Source organism: Megalops cyprinoides, chromosome 18 (assembly GCF_013368585.1).
Source record: "Megalops cyprinoides isolate fMegCyp1 chromosome 18, fMegCyp1.pri, whole genome shotgun sequence".
Lineage (NCBI taxonomy): Eukaryota > Metazoa > Chordata > Actinopteri > Elopiformes > Megalopidae > Megalops > Megalops cyprinoides.
This window is the reverse complement of record NC_050600.1, coordinates 27,081,804-27,103,754: the sequence shown is the minus strand read 5'-3', so window position 1 is coordinate 27,103,754 and position 21,951 is coordinate 27,081,804. Positions and strand designations below refer to the sequence as shown.

Sequence of the window (21,951 nt, the reverse complement as noted above, 5' to 3'; positions counted from 1 at the left end):
GCATTAAAGCGTAAAGCGTGAAAGCGTAAGGCGCTAAGACCGTACTTCACAGCTGAGCAGGAACTGCAGGTTTTTATCAGTTTCACTGACGAAAACATTATATAATGATGGAAAAGAAATTGCGAGGAAATCGATTTTCACTCAAATTTTCACTTCTAGTCAAATTTTGGATTAGATAACATTAAAATATCAATCTCTGGAAGGATTTACGTAGGTTTATGATCAGATTGCATGCAGCTGGAAAAATTACACTCACCAGAATGGAAGGAATTCCAAGAGGTTGCACTACCAACAGCAAGGCTAGCACGAAGGCAATTACCTTACCACTTATTTGTTGTACTTCACTGAAAGACTGACTGTTTTAACAGCAGTCTAACGTGCGTAAGCAATTTTATATTTATATAGAATTGCTGAGGGAGTGAGCTTGTTAGGTGTTTCCCTATTAATTCCTTCGGCTGGAGTTCTGCCCCGGAGTCAAGAGATCACAGAAACATGCCCGCCTCCTTCGTGTCAGCACCGAATACCTTCTATTGTTCGTTTGTCCAAACTCGCGAATGATATTTTCTCCCTCTCGACGTTTGTTTTTCCTTTCACATAATTGCTTCCTGTGTATTTAACTGCAGTGTTTCAGCGTCAAACAGAAAACCATCCCTGCCAGGGTCTTCAAACTTGCTCATGGACTGAAGGGTATCCTAAATTAAAACAGTCAAATGTATATCTATATATGTTTAAAGGCTATAATAATGGCTTTAGTTTAAGATATTGAACAGGCTGTATTAACGTTTCTCTTTCTGTTAAAATTCTCTTTGTGAAGGGGAAAATTCGCCTTTGTTTTATGGAAAATTACAGGTATCATCGCCCATTAAACTATTATATATTTAATTACACGAATTACATTAACCTCGGGTATACCTTTGAACTGAAATCTCTTATTCGTGAGTAAATGAAAGTTTACAAATAATTTCAGGATGTAGAGAACCAAAGCGCCATTGGGAAGGGTAGTGCATCTTCACGTGCCCACCTTCGATCTGTTTCTCCGCCTGCAAAAATATCAAACTAGATAGGATACCGACATTACTACAAAATTTTGACCCTGTATTAGCAGAGGCAAATGTGATCAGACCGAACCTAGTCTTTGAACCTCTTAAAGTTCTACTATGCATTTTGGAAGATAGTCTTCTTCCGTAAAGGAACGGTTATCTCTATAGCAGCAGCAGCCGTTGTGCATCTACGTTGTAAATTTTCACCGTGTGTATTCCACTGTTATTTCTAGCATTGGCGACCACAAGACAGATAGGCGTATGTGTCGTTTTTTATCTCTCCGCTCCGGTGTCTCCATAATGTGTATTAGAGAGAAAAAAGAAAGTCTTTTCTCCGTCGAGTAGAAAAGTACCCTGCTCAACTGAACTCGGAGGAAAAAGTATGTCACCTGTTATACTGAAGTCATGGACTAAATTCGAGAATTTTGTAGCGTTAAGGAAACGAGAAATAATCCTCAACAAAACGTCGGAAATAGTTTTGAACAATATATTTACTTCCATTAAATAAAACACAATATTTTATTTTTGTTGTTGAAAAACGAAACAAATTTCCGTACCAAATAGTATACACCGAGCAAATTTCTAATTTAGTTTCGCTGGAACATTTGATGCGTCAGGATTGCTACTCTAAAACCGATATTCACACAGACATTTAATAATAAATTTATATTATGTTAGAAACACACAACAAGTGCGTTTAGTATGTACATTCCCTTGGTTGCAAGCAAAACATTTTTCTTTGCGTTTTCCACATGCGTTGTTAAACTGAACCTTGAAAACACTGAAAAGCTAGAGCATTCGCTTTTTTATAAAATGCAGATGACATTTCGATATGTACAACCTTTCAGTCAGTCAATGTCCCAAAATTCACTCGAAACTTCAAAATAATAATCTTACAAAATAAAAGCATCCAGTCAAGTTCCGCACTCACTCTCGAAGAATCAAAATACTTATTGGAAACTGCCTAATTAGTGCCATTTACATTTTAACTCCATCGTGGGGTTTATAGTTCATTTCAGTGGTTTAGTCTTCTAGTGCCTTTTGAAAAAAAAGTGAGAGGAAAAGGAATTTTGTAGCCTCGTTCCCGTTATTCGGATCGTGAATTCTCAAGTATTACACTGGTCTATCCACCGCGTATTGGCACGCGCTGAGATTAGAGGCCGGATTTTGCACACTGGCGTATCCAAAACTCGAGTGCTGCTTGGCTTTCAGTCTCAGACTAGCCAGGCTGGAGTTACACGTGTCCCTGTAAACGTAGGGAGGGGTCGGCGGGGCGTATGGGCAGGCCGGTGTCGGAACGCCCGAATTCAGAGAGGGGTTACTGAGGTTGTTCAAGTTGTTGAGGCTGTTGAGGCTCGAGCCGGGCACGCCAGTCACTGCGGAGGGCACCATACTGGACGACATGCTCATGGAAGAGATGGAGTTAGGCGGTGAGAACATAGTCTGCGACGACAATGGATTGACGTTCATAGAATTGAAGAAAGGGAAACTTTTGGTGGAGAGTGAGGCCGATGTCAGCCCCTTAGCTGCCCAGTTGTTGTAGGTGTAGCTGGGGTACATGTCGTCGTAGGGCTGCATTAGTCCATTGAACTGAGGACCGAAGCCGTTCTTGCAGAGTTCAGCTTGCTGGTTTCGTTCCCTCTTCCTCCATTTTGCTCGACGGTTTTTGAACCATACCTATAATCAAATAATGTCGAGAACATGCTTATTTGTAGCATTTAGTAGTAAAATAGTTCGATAACGTTTGTGTAATTTTCAAAACAATATTATCTATCTATCTATACGTCTGTATTTGTGCGTGTGTGCTCTGCTACGATTGTGCTCTTAAATAAACTATCTGCAGGTGACCGATATAGTGTGACAATGTGCAAGTATCTCTGCCAAAATGTATTGTATGGAATTCTAGTATGTGCTGAAATACGTTTAAAGTAGAACCACGCATGCGACTGTTCATTGACTCTATGTAAGCATGTATTTGTAGACATCATTGCAAGTACTATAGTACTTAGTCGTACTATATATATATAGTACTAAAATATACTGACGTTACATAAACAAATAATCACAGATCCAAAAATAGCAACGCGTTACTGGTATTTTTGTAAAACAGTTAAATTGTTTATAATTATTATTTCTGTAAAGCCTCGTGGTATATAGGGCAGCTCCCCTTTGCGTCCGTGAAGGTCCGGTTTTGTTAGTTTACAAGGTGTAAACAGAGATGTAATTGAGGCGTTCGTATCCTGCCCACAAAACAATTTAGTTTCATTCTGCTGGATTCCCAATACACATCCATGTATCTTTGCTGTCATCCTGGCAGCGCAACATTTCAAGATGTGTATTCCGCCGGTCAGAGAGTATGTCGCAGACCTTATGTACACAACACAGAGCTGCCAACCACGAACTACAAGCGCTGAATCTCATTCACTGGGAACTGATTACACGTTTCAGATCTCTGTGAGCGCACATTAAGCGAGACGCCCGCATTGCAAACATTTCCATATATTCATACATTAAACGACAAACTACATACACACAACATTTATTCTTTATGTGTCTATGTGTCAGTTTACTGACCTGCTAAATTGGCGCCTCACTGTACAAAGTGTAGATTTTATGCTTCTTTTTGTTTGCCTTTCAAAACAAATAACAGAAAAGGACAAATCCGAACAAAATAGTCATGTATCAGGTAGGGATTTCTGTGAAGCTGTTATGTGACGAATGTCCTTTAGAAAAACTGCTGTATGGATATATCGAATTGAATATAATTTTACAGCACTACAACACACAATAGAGTTTCAGGAAAAAAACACTCGTATGCAAAACAAACAGAAAAAAACCTAATAAGAAGAAGAATAATAATATCCAGCATAATGACATATTCACTTTCTGTTCGTGACCTTACCCTGACTCTGGCCTCCGTGAGGTTGGTCCATACGGCTATCTCCTCCCGCGTGGACATATCCGGATACCGATTTCGCTGGAACGTGGCCTCTAGTTCCTGTAGCTGCTGGCTCGTGAAATGGGTCCTCTGCCGCCGCTGTCTTTTCTTTTTTGAAGGGTCGTCAGAAGAGTCCTCATTTTTGTTCTGACCTTTTTCTTTCTCTGCAACGAAAATGCAGCTTTTGTCACTAAATGCATAATAATAGCATATGATTTAATGTATTATGCTAGGTCGGGCAACTGCACATCAAATCTTTATGAAATCTAATGATCTGAGATGTTTTTTGAAATTAAGCAGCTGACACGTGGTTTAATAGAAACTGGAAAAAAAACGACACACTGAAATTGCATTTATTGGTTGAATTTAACATTATAAGCATTATAAGAATCATGCAGGGAAAACGCAGGTACTCAGATACAGCCACATCAAACCAGCAAATCGAATGTACATTTTTGTTTTCTGTCATGAGTAAAAACCATATAGTGCCCACATCGAGAAAATTACCCAGTAACGACCGTGTGATATGCATCCTTTATTCACATTTAAAACGCGAAGTCTCCTTGATAGGAGCAGCTTTCATTTTGACGTGTGTGTGTATGTGATTTATTGTAGAGCAAGTACAGCTCAACATCCAAAACACATGATTTAGACTAGAGGTTTAAATCCTCCAAGACGAAACTTCTGATACACTCAATTTATATGTGCGAGCATAGAGCATCTAGACAAATAGCCTAAAGCACAATAAAAGCAAAATTAAGCAACTACTGATACTATCCATGTTTGTTCAAATTTCCAGTTAGCAAGCACGAAATAAACTGCTTCACTTCCCGTGGTTTTCTGACTTGTTTAAAAGGGACAGAGGGTGCGGAAACAATCACAATACATGTGAAAAAGAATCAAACACGCGCAGCGCTCTAACCCCTCGATACATAGGCAGTGGAAAACACCGCTCGTTCACTTATCATAAATGTCTCTTACCAACAGACTCCGGACTGGAGGTGTCTGACACTGTGTGCACCTCCAGTCGGTGTTTAGAGTCTGCAGACCGCTGCAGCGGTTGCAACCCAGAAGCCATAGCAAGTGCCGTTTGGTGCGGAGGTAGGAGTTTATTCCCGGAGAGGTGCTGGTCTGAATTCAATGGATCCTTCATTGAGTTCATGGATAAGAGGACGAAATGCTCAGCGTGACAAACAGATTAGGTTCCTTTTTTGTGAGTAAAATCGTCCAACGAGAAAGAAAGCGCAAAAAATCCTCAGTGATCAAGATGTAGGCGGCGCAGCTCCTCCAATAAATAAATCTCAGCTTTGCTTAAAAAGCTTGAATTGTATTAAATGAAGGCCATAGTCGTATTATCAGTATCAAGCGAAAATAAATATTTTAAAGAAGCTGGAACAAATATAAATATCCCGGCTGACCCTGACAGTGACTAGGAGCATCGAAGTATCAGAGTGACAGGGGCAGGTAGGCGATATTATATCCAAAAGAGCACACACAAGGGCGCTCGCTGCTCATTTCAGCTATTCCCAGTTCCCCTGCCTGTCCAACTAAACCACTTTTCTAGTCTTTGACGTCAGAAAAGGCCGCCCACTTTCTGACAAGCTGTCAAATTCAGACCTGACGGTTTTGCCAGCCAACCGGCGCGATATACCTCGGGGAAACTAAAAAGGCCTGCCAATGCTTTACTGTGAGGCTGGTGCTTATTTTTCTTCCAAATCAAAACCTAATCGACATGTGGAGAGAAAAAACAGAAGGAACCCACAACATACCCACAATGCAACGGAATTCCATTGTGTTTCCTTGAATTATAATATACAAAAGAAGCAGTAAATAAGTATATGTGGATAACAAAAATGCCTTAAAATGTCACCATTTATTTACTAATCTGAACAATGCTGAAATATGTATGTATATATACACAGTATGCACGGTGTATACATTATGCCAGCATTATTCAGACACATTTGCAGGCAAATACCAACAAATTGTGAATGCATGACTGCTATATACAATATGACTTAATGGTTGACTGTTGAGAGGAAGATTTAGTAAATCATAACGAGATTATTTAAAGCAGCGGCCAAAAGACGTATGCAAATTATAAATATGCCCTCAACCAAGCACAAGCACTCGCCTGTTCCTGCTATGCCAATCCAACTAATCTGCGCTGGAAATCAAACAAAATATACTGATGTAATGGGTATATTCAAATCACATGAAACTGTTATCTGCAGACACTAAGGAATAAAGCTGTTTTGATGACGATGGAAGTGATGACGATTATTAACAAGATGGTAGTGTCATCGTAGTTATCAGATTTTGGAAGATCACTCGCATATTGTACTGAGTTGTGATTAGTCGTGTTAAAATGAAAAAGTAAAAGCAGATGATCCATTCAATCAAACAGGCAAAAGACATAATGACAAGAGTTTCAAAAGCAATGATTGCATGTACCATAGGTTCTTCATACTGCATTAACTAACAGGTTCCTATATACATTATGTCCCATAGGTGTATCTGGTAATAGCTGCTGTTGATTTGTGCAAATAAAGATCACCAAGGAGCGATGTATCTCAGCCCTGGAGACTGGCATTCATTGCGGTGAACAAATCGCACATCCCAGGAGCCGGCGCCATTACATTTAAACGTTTGTAGTAGTTTTTAATCTTCTAACACCTTCATTTGCTTAAATCCTTTAAACGGGCGGTCTACAGACGTTTTAGCTTTATTCGTCATGAATTTCCCTAATTCCCCAAAGAACATTAAGCAGAACACTAAAGTAAATATTTCTTCTTTGTCCGATTACTGTTTTTTTGTTTCAGGAAATCGATTTATTCCATCAATATTTGGTTGTTATTAATGTATATTATGCAATATTCGGTAAACGATGATGATGATGTTGATGATGATGATGATGATTGTGATGACCAACAGGCTATATTAAGACAAGGACGGAGACGCTCTTCTGCAGTCACGTGACCATGGCCGTAATAAAAAGTAGGCTATCTGAAAATATTGAATATTGACTACATTAATGACAGACATTCCTAGATAAACTCATGGGACAACAGCCGACATTAGCTAAACTTGGATGCTATCTACAACCATTGTTAAACTTTTTTGTTATTAGTGAACATTTAATAGCCTAATCCAACTGTAATCCAGACGGGTCTGGTAAAGTGTGAGGGAAAATAACACACTTCACTCACTCTATACACTCTATACTCATACTCCTACTCTATAACTGGAAAGCTTCGCTGAACTGTACAGCATCTTCGAGAATGAACGCGACTTGTATGATATAATGTCTCTGACACCCTCACATCTGCCCACTTTAAAATTATTATTATTATTATTATTATTATTATTATTAATAATAATAATAATAATAATAATAATAAATACCTTGACCCCGAATTTAGTTCAGACAGAAATTCTAAAATGACGCTTCGCCGGTGTCTAAATATCCGTGCACGGGCCTGGTAACTGCACTGTAAAGGGGTAAATACTTCGCTCTCACAGATATTTTACGCCTTTCCTCGCGCATATGGCCGCTAATACGTTCCTGAGCTAATCCCGAGAAAACCCTTGATACACACCTCATTTGCAGTCACGCGGGAGAGAAGGAGACATGGGAGTGAGGGAGGGAGGGGGACAGAGCTGTCAAAACCACCCAGGGTTACTTCCTACCCTTCAATAGTTACGGAAATAACCTGTGGTGTTTAGTCGGTGTTTATCCTTCTCATTTACGTTTACTTTGTTCTTACAAGCAACTATGCATGTAAAACGAATTATATTGTATGTGTAGGGGAATATTTTTTTTAACAAATTATGTATCGCATTGACAGCAACAAACAGCCTACTTATTCTCCTGTCTTCTCAATTGCTTTGAACTGACATAACGTTCCAGAAGATGAATTACATCCTTCATTTAGGTTACTTTGACCATTTACATTACTGACAGATATTTTGCAGTGTACGATTTCATCGTTTAATTCACCGAAATGTAGCTCATAATGCAATTTTTTGTAAGAGATTGCAGTCTAACGGAATATTCGTGCTTTACCTTAATCAACTTGCATACCAAATAAATACACGTATGAACTAGATTAATTTTTAACGTGTACTTATTGTAACTTATTGTGTACCTACTTTCCTGTATAATAAAGGCCAACCCATCAATCAAATTTTATTTTAATGGAGCTTATTTGTACTACAGAATTGTCACGCTGAACAAAGTGCTTTATATTCTGAAAATCGAAAAACAGGCGTGCAGGCAATTACAGTGATGCAATTGTTAATTGAACTTCGTTTTACCTGATGTGTTTGTTTTAAAATATCATAAAAATCCATCTTTGCTCTCGTATATACTCTGAATTTTAAGAGGTTGAATGATGCCGACGGCGTCTTGTTTGTAAGTGTTTGTCAGTTTTCGTACTGATAGAACCGATCAGGTAAATTAAATGTTTCACAACTACTACTGCGATTATTATTATTATTATTATTATTATTATTGTTGTTATTATTATTATTATTAACAACTACGTGTTCATAAATGCGTATTAACTATGCATCTCATTCAATACATCGAATTTATGTTTCTTCTGCACTCCCCTGATTACCTGAATCGTTGCCACCTAAAGCAATTCTCTGTCCTAAACTCTGTTTTCCTTTAAAAAATATTAATGGTTTAATGCACTTGTGTTTCTACCAGCTATCTTGCGCCTAGTCTGGCCAACAATTGAAACTTGGTCATGTAGCACTACTCATATTGTGACTCCATGTATGTATTTCGCTTGTGGTGTACTCTGCCTCACCTGTAAATCGCTTTCGATAAAAGCGTCTGCCAAATGAAGAAATGTAAATGTAATGTTATAGTTAAGATAGGAAAGGGAAAATGTCCATACACGCTTGCTACGTGAAAATCTCGAGATATAACATTAGGTTTAGACTGGATTATTGATCCTTACCAGTTTCTTACCTTTATCCTGATACCTCTCTTGGATTAACGGCACAATGCGCTATAAGAGCCATTAATTACCCAGTCAGTCAATATTAGGGAGCCCACAAAGCTTTTTACATAGGATTAAGAGGACATAACATTCTCCATTAGTATATTCCTCCTCACGCATAAGCTTTCATTATACATTTAGTTTTCCCAGGGGTCAATATAACAACAGCAGCATATATTGGAGGGATGGAAAACAGAGGAAAACAGATATTAGCCTGAAAGGGATAAAAGCCAATAAGCAAGTCACTGAAATGTCTTTGGACAGCGCATTTTGTTTTTGATTATAGCAACACCCCCTCCACGAATTATGGGTTTGTTTATCCTCTTCTTCTGCATAATTGTTGTTCATTTTAACCTTAAACCGTAAAATTAAGCGGAAACAACACAGTCTGTCTATAGTCTATATTATACTATAATGCACGCTTGAGCAGTTAACATGAATTGGCAGGGGAGTATTTACGTCATAACCTGTTGGGTATTGCGGTGTTTCATCGCCAGAAGATTCATGAGATCTGATCCATAAAGTAATTCTACAACCCATGTACCCCATTTGTTAAAGAGCATCACGCAACTACGAAATGTGGTTAATTTAATGAGGGAAAAAAATCTAACACGTTACAGACATGTAATCGCCCCCGCCCCCCCTTGGATACTATCTTGCTGAATCGTCACTGCTTCTAATGTAGGGTGTTTTACAGCACTTCTCGTGCAGTGCATGTGTAGCACACTATCAAGTTGTGTGCAAGTATTTGAGATAAAAATGGTAGGATGTCTACCAATTTCGTCAAATTGTGCATAGGCATACCGTTTTCTACCACTAGGTGTCACTAAAATATAATTTTAAAGGTAGTGAAGGTTTAGTCCAACAGCACAGATATGACATTCAACGCACAGAATACACACTTTTAATGGGAACATGTAACATGCGTGTTTCCTTAGATATATTTGAAATAAATTATAGAAATGAAACAATTTCCCAGGTTCTCTCTGAAACTTCATGATTCCAACCAAATATTTTGCTGCCTTTGCTGTGCAAATCTTATGTGAATATTAGTTTGGATTCCTTCGAACATGGATGTTCTGGGATCAGATTATCCGCGAGGTTTTGCTGTACTGTTGATTTTGAGGTCTAAAAGAAGGATTGTGGTAAGTCAGAGAGGACGCGGATGTGTCCTCTCTGATGCGGAGAAAGACTCACCTAATTGCGCGCATGTTGTGGCAAGCTTGCGGCAGTGAGAGTCCATTATGGCTTTTTTCTGTTACAGCGTCTGGAAAACAAATAATTACACAAAATATCCTTAGATGTTAACCACAATGAACGCCTATATGAAACAATGTGACTGCATTATAGATATGTTTGTTGAAATGTGTTGAGTACTAGTGACGAGCAAGCCCCCAGGAACAAATATAGCATCTCCTTCACTCTTTCTGCAAAACTAAGTGGACACGTAGGTTCACATATTTCCAATGCATGAAACGTAAAGGGGGATAAGAGATATACATTGGTCTTCATTTGGTCCAAAAAGCCACAGAAATGGTTGCAGCTCAAATCCCCGTCGGGAACAGGCCGTGCAGCGGTTAAAACATAACAGAGTCTCGGCTCACCGTGTGTGCCAAGGAGCAGCAGTTTGGCGGGAAGGAGTTTAGTGATTCCGCAGTGAAATCACGGGATTAGTGTAAGATTGAGATGTCTGTCGGTGGGATATTACAAAATTCATTATCACAGCTCTATACTAACTCGATATGAAGTAACACAGATGGGATTTTATTAGTCCAGGCTTCCACTGTTTGCTTATGATAATTTAAGATAGAAATTTGCATGCAATCATGCTGTTAACCGTTTTTTTGCTTCTCTCTTTCTTTTTCTTTATATATGCTGTTCTGCCCGAATCTGCTATCTACATTACCTGGACCTGTGTTTTTATTCACAAGCACGAGGCAGTGAGGGTGAAGTTCTCCTTGCTGTGCACCGATACGACCTCTCTGTAACTAACGCAGGCATTTCCGTCAGGAACACTAATATAGACATCATCGCTTCAGAATGACAGTAATTCCTAAACTGTACATGTTAGTGAAAAAACCAATCATATCATGTCTGCTAATTTCACTGACATTACTGTTACTTCTCCAACTACCACTGCTGCCGCTCTTGATGCGGCTACTACTATTACCAGAATAAGAAAAGCCTAGCGAACATGTGTGGGTAAAATGTCTATGTCTGGTATTAAAGGGAGGCCTCTATCTAACTGTACAGCCACACATAACCCAAAACAACTCAAAGACTGTATTAACTGACTTTTAAAATCAGACAGCATTTGAGGTGCTGGTAAAAGATTTTATTTTCTTACCTTTGATATTGTGAAGTCAGTTATGCTTTAAAATAAATCAGTAAGATGCTTTTCGATTTCATTGACAATATAATTGGGGAAATAATATGTCTATCCAACTTCTAATTATTCCAATTATAAATTTCTAATTATTCTAATTATATACTTCTAACAATGCACCATGCGTAAAAATGCTAACTGTGAACTGGTAGACATTTTCGGGATGTCAGGATGATCAACTGTGTTTTTATCACGTAATATATCATTCATGTTATTGTTGCATGTGTGTATGTATATAGCGCCATGGAGCTTTTCAATAAGACGAGTCACCTCCACACCTCGCCACCACTAAATTATATTATTATTATTATTATTATTATTATTATTATTATTATTATTATTATTATTATTAGTAGTAGTAGTAGTAGTAGTAGTAGTATTGTTGTTTTTGATTTTGTTGCTGTTGCTGATACTACAGTTACTATTACTAACAACATTACCTGTTGTTTGTTTTATTTAATTTATGATTAGGTCTAATTCATGAAATATATATTTAATGACACTATATGAATATGACTGTGCTAAGTTTTAATCGCTATCAGCATTTCCGACTTGCTTCTAAAAAGATCAAATAACAATTGTAATAATGAATAAACAATTAAGTAGTCGAGTAATCGTTTTCTATTCTTATTCTTAAAATGCCATCGGTGGGAGGAAAAACATCCATTCAGAGCATTTCACAATTGAGAAAGGTTTATTGAAAAGACAGCGAATATTTATTCCTAATTCATTTCTTTACATCGAAATAAAGAACACAGACAGTACTCAGACACGACAGGACAACCTTTAACGTGTCAGCCAGTGCAAGACTATGGTTATATTTTTGTCATTATTCAAACTTGGCTGAAATCAATTGATTAAATTACGATGTTATAGATTTTGAACTGAAATGTTAGTCGTTTGATCAGTTTATTGTCGATCATAGTTTTATGTGGGTAAAGCTGTAAGCACAAATACAGATTCATTTATTGTTTTTTTTGCATTTTACCCATTTGATAAAGGATATTTTTTTGTGTAACACGTAGACGTATATTAATTTCTGCCTCATTCAGTTTATAGATCATTTCCCCGGTCAAAGGAAACCGATATTATCCAGAGATTTTATTATTTATTTATTTCTTTATTTTATTTTTATCATGTTTACGTTATTACACATCTTAAAGGTTTATTCCATGAAAACGCTCCTCGTCATTCTTTACAAAGTTCGAATTCTCGTTTTAAAACCGGCGTCAATGATACCTAGTTACCATTCCTATTATAACTATCATCAACAATCTGAAAGACGAACCTCGTTGCCAAATCACCTTTTGTCTTCACTGTAACTGAACTAGTGGTGAAATTCAGATCAGAGATGCTCCGGTCGCAACGAGATTTTTTTCAAAGCGGAACGAATTCCTATGCTGGCAGTATCTCGCATCCCAAACGAATGGCTCGTGTACTTACCAGACGGCGTTATATATATTTTTATTTTGTCTGTCTTAGAAAAAATAAAAATCCAAATCGATAAACTCGCTACTTGTAGCTCGAAAAGATCCGTTGGCGTCTAAAAATGAGGTCCAAAACAACAAACTTTACCACAAGTTCCACAGGCATACGTCTTGGCGTAACGATGATCTGTTTCTGCTCTCTTCTCTGATACAAGATATGACGTCAAGTTTACGATTCTAAAATTACCCTGCACTTACACAGAAATTAGAACGAGTGAAGCTAGCCCAAATCGCTCTAATAGGTCACATTCATCTCTTGGACGGTCTTCGGCTTTGGAAACTTCTTGTTCAGGAACACAGTAGTGCCGCACTTTTTTCTCCTAAGAGGAAACTGTGTGCGCGCGTGTCTATGTGTGTAACTGAGTGTATGTTTCATTGGATGTGTGTGCATGCGTGTAAGCGCGCGCATGTGCGTGCGTGCGAGTGTAGTTCAATGGAGCCCGAATGCTAATATGATAGGATGATATTTTATGGTATTTTATGGTATTTAAAACTGACATATTCCTATGATTTCGTAATCTCTCGCAATATAGTAAAATGTAGAGGTTGGTTAATACATTCGATGCTTTTAGTCAAATAAAGAAATACTACTACTACTATTATTATTATTATAGACATTAGACATTATATAACTATATGATAAGCCATGTCAAGGGCAATTTAATTTAACCATCCTTGTTGTGTAAGTCCACAAATGAAAATGCTAAAAACGGTCACGTGTTCATTTCATAGATTATTGCTTAGTATAAACAGCTTCATTTGATCTTGTATATGTTTGTTTTCATGCTAAGCAAATGCTGAACATATCACCGTTGTAGTTCACAATGATATACAGATTATGTTGTATTGTCTTGAAAGGGCCAATGTTTGTAATTGCGATTTATAAACGATAAGTCATTTCTACAAAACTATTATTCCCAACAGAAGCAGAGGATTTTCATTTTTTCCAATAGCCAGTTTTAAATGTAATATATCATTTCATGATTTCCCAGAAATCAAGATACTGTACTAAAATGTCGATCATTTTCGTCATGTTATTACTGTAGTATATTTGTTGGTAACAGATAGAATTATCATAACCGTGTCAACATTAAACGAAAATGTGAATATAGGCTACGCGTCGAAACAGATGAGTTATCCCGAATGTGTTGAACTGGCGCGTTCACGCAGCTGAAGTGAGCAGCTGTCTAGGATGCAAATGTGCCGTAAAGAAACGGAAGATACAGAGCGATTTTCATTCACGAGCCAAATGGACCGGACCTGTGTTTCACATGCCTAATCCTTTTTTAATATTTTTAGTCATACTCTCATTAAACAACTAATTAATGCGCACAATCACATGGGAATTTTACGGCAGCAAGGGAGCTGGGGACGCGGGAGTAGCATTTAAATAATAATAAAAAAAACTCCAAGCTATACAGGCATAATATTTACGCCGATTATCTGGAAACACATTGTCCATTTAAGTGCGATTATTTTCTCAAAATTTTAATCAAATTAAAGATATTTTCTTTGGTTACACATAGAATACATTTTGATTTTGTCCCGTAAAGCAACACACAGTAGAAATGTTTTATTCCTCATCACTGTTGAAATATTGTTTATGTTTTATGGAGATAAAATTATTTTCCGATTATATTTGTGTACAGCGCTGTATGTGCTAGGCTATAATTCAAGATGTAAATGTGAATATACATACATTAAATTCTCTCTGAAAGGCTGCCCTCCAAATCTGTGTGTCCTTATGTAGAGGTACTGCAAAGCAATAGGGCTCTTCTGTTATTTCGTGCTAAGCCGCCCTTATTAGCAAACCCGTAAGTGTGTGATTGATTATCAGGTTAAATTCTTGTCACGCGACACCCTTTGTTTACTCTGACAAGCTGAAACGTCTTTGACCAGAATTAACTGCCTATTTATTTTTTCCAACTGTTGACCAATTGAAATCCCACTCTATTCCATACTTTAGCGATTTCATACTGTATGGATTGATAAAGCATGGTTGAAATGATTTAAACGCATGCATGCATCTTTGTAAAAACCCGTGCAGCTATTCCTGTCAAGACAATCAGGCTGCCAGTGGCTAACGGTAGCCACACCATGCCCAAAAACGTCTGTTACACCACAGACACGGATGCGTCTTGGAAACACGTTGTTGCACTAACCGAACTTACCTTCATCTGGTGAAAGAAAGGCTTCTCTTTTCTCACAAAGAGGGCGCAAAGGAATGCTACAAGTGCAGAAAAGGCTGGCGCAATGAAATCTTTTGCCTCGGGGGCTAGCCAGCAGCCTCTTTTCATTTCAAGCGTTTATCGATTTGCTGTTGTCATCTTTGGCGACGCAGAAGGACACTTGAAAGAATTTCTGACGGGCGTCTGATGTGGGAACAGAGGTGACCCGACCACGCGCTCACCAAAATGCTTAATTACCACATCAACCACTCGGCAAACATTCGCTGCCGACAGCAATAAAAGTGGACTTGTTTAAACTCTGTAGTGATTTAATAAGAGAAAAACTTTTTCCCTCCGATGGTACCCAAAAGAAAAAAAAATCTGTGCTAACATTATTTGAGTATAGGCATTTTATTGTCTTGAATAACGTCGATTCAACCACCGCCTTTCGGATTAATCTGGGATTTGACCTTTGAGACAGAGGCATATATTTTCAGTTTTAGGAAAACGAATCTAAAAGTTGTTTTCAACTAAAACAGAATCACATTTCTTTTCGGAATTAACGTGTCTCATGTGTTACTTCGTTTGCGAGTGTGGCTGAAAATTGCTGCAAACATCCTGCACGTTTAGAATATGAGACACTTTGTAAATTTGACGATCATGGAGATGGAGAAATACCACCGTTCCGTTGGTTGTCTGGTGTGACTGGAGTTTTCTACATCTTGCAGAAGACGACCCCCCCGAACTCTGCGGCGTTAAGTCACCCAGTTACTACGGACACCAAAATGCTTTGTAGACCCTTACAATATGTATTTACCCTAAATACTGCAACTGCGTTTAATTATCCTGGATAGTGACTGAGTGAACAAATGAAAAAATAATTTATGAGAACAAATAAATAATGTCTTATTTATGCAGTGAAATTAAATCAAAATAACATAAACATCACTAGAACAAATAATCATGCTCACTTCTGTTTTGTGATAGGTTGCTTATTGAAGTGTTGATGAATTTATGGAGAAATTGTTGAAATTATTTTGTACATCTGGATGTCTTACCTTCCTGTCTGATTGGTATAGGTACTGATCACCATGCTTAGTTTGAGTTGGGATTTGAGAACATTCACTACTAATGGACTAATATAAAGGAATGATTGATTGAGTTAATTGTTGTGGATTTCATCTGAACAAATCACAGGTTCACTTCACTTTCTAATCAATATCCAATGTTACATGAGAGAGTAATGCATCCTTCTCATTGTGAGCTGTACTCCTATGGCTGAATTATAAGTGCTGTTTATGTGTTTGTTTCAAAGGAAGTTGATTTATAGTGATTCATAGTAAAATAATCACTCACCTAAAAACAATCTGGACTGAAGCATATTACTTTTCAAGTGTTAAGTTGGAGAGCTGAGTTATGAAATATCTTCTTGGCATTGTGTCATGTCTTTAACTTCTCCATAGTGTCACAGTGTTATTAATGTTTTGCCATGACATAAGGTAGTATAGATCTATTTCAAGAATACTTTATTTTCATGACATGTGGGATAAATAGTTTGGCATAACAAATTATTTTTTTCATGCTCCAGTCTGGAGTGATTAAAGTTGCATCCAGCCTTGGGCATACGGAACCAGTTAAATGCTCATTAAATCCAAGCAAAAGTATGGCTGAAAGGCAGAAACTGTGTAAGATTTTCATACCCTTCCCGTCTCCATGTCTGTGTTTTAAATAAAAACCTGGACCACCTCCAGCAAGACATGAAGCTGAGCATTCTTTCACAACCTCAGCTTTACACCACACCCAAGTATCTGAAAATCAAAAATGTAATCCCCACAATGTGCAGGATGGGTCTACCCTGGCATTTCTGTCCTAGTCCCTGCTGTTCATGCTGGTCCTGTTGTTGCAAACCTTCGCTGTTGCAAAGAAACCTTTGTCAGATGTTTAGTTGTTTCTGCTTCTGCATCCGTCCCAGACCACATGTAATTTTTTGCCTGAAGCTTCCTCTGGACTCTACTTTGTGACCGTGTAATGGAGTTTGGAGTCAAATTTGTGTTTCCGAAGCCACAAATCTTTAAACAAATCAGTTTATGTACTGTTAATATGTTAGACAGAAAGTAATGGCTTGGAATGAGAGTTTATTGTGGGTGTAACTGCCTCAGCATTGCTACTTATGTTTAATGCAGGGAGAGTGAGTGAGAGAGAGAGAGAGAGAGAGAGAGAGAGAATGAGAGACAAAGCGAGAAAGAGGGAACATTAAAAGTTATTTGCAAAATCAAGATATATGGTGAGACAATGAATAAAGAAAATCACATCAAACAATACGAAAAATCATTGCTCTCGAAATTGATGTAATTTTCCCGTTACAGAGCAGGAGCTTCTCAAGATACTGCAGATGTCCAACAAAGGAATGCCAGTGGACTAGATCCAATATCATCCTGAAACACAGCAGCCACCGAGTTTACGGGCTACTGAGCGCAGCAGCCACTGAGTACAGGAGCTACTGAGCACAGGATCCACTGAGTACAGGAGCCACTGAGCACAGGAGCCACTGAGTACAGGAGCCATTGAGCACAGGATCCACTGAGTACAGGAGCCACTGAGCACAGGAGCCACTGAGTACAGGAGCCATTGAGCACAGGAGTCCCTGAGCACAGGAGCCATTGAGCACAGGAGTCCCTGAGTACAGGAGCCAATGAGCACAGGAGCCACTGAGCACAGGAGCTACTGCGCACAGGAGCCACTGAGCACAGGAGCCACTGAGCACGGGAGCCACTGAGTACAGGAGCTACTGAGCACAGGATCCACTGAGTACAGGAGCCACTGAGCACAGGAGCCACTGAGTACAGGAGCTACTGAGCACAGGATCCACTGAGTACAGGAGCCACTGAGCACAGGAGCTACTGAGTACAGGAGCCATTGAGCACAGGAGTCCCTGAGTACAGGAGCCAATGAGCACAGGAGCCACTGAGCACAGGAGCTACTGCGCACAGGAGCCACTGAGCACAGGAACCACTGAGCATAGGAATCCCTGAGCACAGGAGTCACTGAGGACAGGAGCCACTGAGTACAGGAGTCCCTGAGTGCAGGAGTCCCTGAGTGCAGGAGCCAATGAGCACAGGAGCCACTGAGTGCAGGAGTCCCTGAGTGCAGGAGCCAATGAGCACAGGAGCCACTGAGCACAGGAGCCAATGAGCACAGGAGCCACTGAGTGCAGGAGTCCCTGAGTGCAGGAGCCAATGAGCACAGGAGCCACTGAGCACAGGAGCCAATGAGCACAGGAGCCACTGAGCACAGGAGCCACTGAGCACAGGAGCTACTGAGATGTGGGGTTGTCTTACAAATATCTCCAAAATGATGTTGGGGGAAAAGCATAAAAATAAATCTAAAAACAATCTGAGGTCCCAAATTACTCCTGGTGATAAACAAACAAAAAAAATTTCTCAGTAATGATCCTGGTTTTGTTGTCACCCAAGGAAAAGGACTGCAGCAATGTCTGGCTTTGGTAGAAAAATACTGTCAGAAATGGGCACTGGCAGCAAATTCAAAACAGGCATAATTATATCAGAAAAGGTTTCAGAAAAGCAGGTACAAATTCACATGCTTAAGTGAAATATTAGAACACTGCACACACAACATATATTTAGAAAAAAGAAAGTATGCAGGACATTCTAATCCACATAGAAATACTTAAACACCGAATTAAAATGTGGTTGAAGTATTTGAATCCACAATGAGCTAAAACATGTGAAATACATCCATTCACTGAGAGAGATTTTGTTAAGTGGGACACCCAGCTGAAACCTTGCATAAAGTGGTTTGTAGAAATATCATATGGGTACAAAACAAGGCATGCAGGGCAGAATTAAGTCGAAACCCATTATTAATTAAAAAACGGAAAATAGTGCTTCCCTATCCTATTACCACAAGTCCTGAAATGCCAAAGGCCCAGAGAGCAATCCTGTTAGCCAGTCAGTCCTGGGATCGCAGTATTAAAACAGTCTAATGCCAAGCTGCCTCAGACCAGCAGCAACACATCTTAGGAGAAACTGCATTGGCTATTGGGACACACACAGAAAAGCGAACAGCAGCTTCAGTGTTGCAGGGCAGTATTCTTTGACTGCCTGGTCATGATCAAGAACCATAAACCAGAGAATGCCATGACGAAGGGTGCAGTAATTAGATCTGTAAGAGTTAGCAATGCACCAAGAGGACTGAAGCACCATTTCATGTCATGTGGAGCTCAGAGGAAGTAATGTACCATAAAGACAAGGTGTCACATAAATATATAATTTCCCAAAGCCATACAAAATTCTGCCCCCAAATTAAAAATATCACCAATATTACCAAGCTTCTAAGAAGAGAAATATGTATGCATGTGTGTGTGTGTGTGTGTTTTCACTGTATACTTGTTTGCCAAGCAAAATGGTTAATCATCATATGAATCATGAAGGACTCCCCAGTTCAAGAGCCCATTGTTCAATTCAAGGTACTATTGCACACAGAGCTGTTTTTTACTTTACCAACTGATTTGCAAACTTTTCCGTGCCAAGAAGTGAAGGCTTGTTCAGACACATGCACTGTGGTTAGAATTTAATGGAGTGCAATGACATCATCTGGTGCTGTGCCTGTCCTCCTCTCGCTCTCAAATGCACTGCCAATACAATATATATTTAAAAAGTACTCAGCACCAAGTTTATGACTCCTTTTAATAATTGCCTTTTTCATTAAACTGGGCCCATAAACTCAGCCACGGATGTAACTTTTATAATATGAATTTGTATCTATTTTTCATGGAGAGACACATAGAGCTCTATGTGTTTGGCATAGAAATGCAATATGGCTACTGCAGTATTCAAATTTATTGCATTATGTGACTAACAAATTCTATGAGCCTATCTTTTTATGTTGGGAACACATCAGATCCGCAGGGTGGTGTAATATAGAAAATGCGGCATCTTGGTGAAAAGACTGGTGTTGTCTCCCACCCCAAAACTGCCAGCTCATTCACTAAACACTTCTATGGAGTACAGAGGGCCTCCATTAAACACATGAAATCACAGCACAAGGTATGTGAACACACAGATATAAACATAACCTCACAATCTTAATCACACATGCAAAAGGAGTAATGAATGGCTGCAGTGTCTGCCAATCAGTGGTGTAGAAAACAATGTGATGCTGCCAGGAACACGCCCAGGGGGTAGTCATCCAAGAATGAAATGGGCGTAATAAAATGAGCATGATCTGTCCCTCACCAGTAACATGTAAAACAGATCAGCTTCACTGCTTCCTTCAGCCACTTTAACTGGCCTTTGCATCAGAGGCAGCTTGTAGCAGGCCTTGCTCTGGAGGTGGTATTACAATGCAACCGTGATGGCCTCTCTCAGCCATTGGTCACTTTAATTTAGCTCAATCTGTTTTTGTCGTGATGATGGTAATTGTTAGATTTAGCTGTCACATCTGTTTAAGTTTGATGAAGCCTTGTCATTTGCTTGTTATTGCATACTTTGAATCATGAATTGTACACATAACAGTCTGATGTAAAATGCTCCTATTATTATGCTGGTTGCTGGTTTGATTCCCCTCTGGGGCACTGCTGCTGTACCCTTAGGGAAGGTGCTTAACCCAGAATTGCCTCAGTAAAATATCCAGTTGTATAAATGGGTAATGTAAAGACTGTAACCCATTTAAGTCACTCTGGATAAGAGCATCTGCTAAATAACAATAATGTAAAATATTGTAATTTGGGAACCATCATTCACTCAATAAAGAATGTTTCAGCAGATTGATGGAATAAAGTTCTGAAGTTTATGTACAGCACGCTGCAGCTCACACCTCTCTGTCACTGCCTGTCTCTTTTTGTCCAGTACTTTAGACGAGTTCCTTCTAAGAGGACGTGTCAACTCCCACTGATCTTGGCTGTATTTTTTTTTTTTTACAAATAATGATCAAATAAAAAAGTACTTACCAAATGAACAAGAGAGAATCTGGAGAAGAGCTAAGAGCAATGGGCCGAGCCATGGCAGTACAGGCCATTTATAGTGGTGCAGTGTGGAGAGGTTTACGTTAAACAGAAAACAGCAACCGTGACAACAAGTCTGGATGGCAGTGTGTTTGTGTGGCCCGGCTTCAGCAAGGGGAGGTAAGGAGAGGTGAGCTCCAATGCAAGGGAGCAGCCTGGCCTCCATAATCCACTCTGCGTATGAAACTGTTGACATTTGTGCTTTTTCCCTTCATTATGTGACTGGGCCTGTTTAGTGCTGGATTAGCCACAAATCTCCCACGCAGCGCATTCAGCATGCTACCAGTACTTTAACTTCATACATAATGGAGGAGAAAGAATCTGTGCGGAAGAGAGAGGGAGAGAGAGTGAGAGAGAAAGAGAGAGAGAATATAGAGAGACAGCATCTCTCTTTTTAATTTAATTTAAATGAAAGCTCTAGAGTCACTCTCTTTGCTTGCTATTTCTTAAATCAATGCACTTGAATACTACAGTCATCGATAGGAGACGATATGAACGCATGAAGACCAAGGGGGAAAGAGGGGCATGCTGGGAGTATTTTCTGGTGTATTCTATTGATTGTGTTTACTCAGGCTTCTCATTGCTGACTATTACCTAAAGACAGAACACACCGGCCCCCTGGCAGGCTTAGTGCGCCGTTGCTCCAGTGGTTGCTTGAGGAGGATTACTGTGTGAAAAATTCATAATTTCTGCAAAGCAGTAATTGCTTGATTATTCACTGGGTACAAGGGATTGTGCAAATGGCCAATTAAAATGTACACATTTTTTAAATTATTCAGACTGCATTTTGGGTGTATGCCAATATTGTGACTGCAGAATGTTGGCGTACGCCATGGTACTTCTCACCGCTCACAGCCATTGTCCTGCTCGCTCCCTCTTCCCCATCCTGCTCCTCTGA

At 39.2% G+C, this 21,951-nt stretch overlaps 1 protein-coding gene across 1 annotated transcript; it reads right to left on the bottom strand.

Moving 5' to 3' along the window:
* Nucleotides 1–2,047: 2,047 nt before the first annotated feature.
* LOC118793308 (pituitary homeobox 2-like) lies at nucleotides 2,048–5,293 on the bottom strand. Its single transcript, XM_036551431.1, has 3 exons — nucleotides 4,960–5,293; nucleotides 3,943–4,142; nucleotides 2,048–2,717 (listed from the first exon to the last, which is right to left on the bottom strand). The coding sequence occupies exons 1-3, from the start codon at nucleotides 5,138–5,140 to the stop codon at nucleotides 2,154–2,156; spliced, it is 945 nt and encodes a 314-aa protein (XP_036407324.1). The 5' UTR covers nucleotides 5,141–5,293; the 3' UTR covers nucleotides 2,048–2,153.
* Between the last annotated feature and the right edge of the window lie 16,658 nt (nucleotides 5,294–21,951).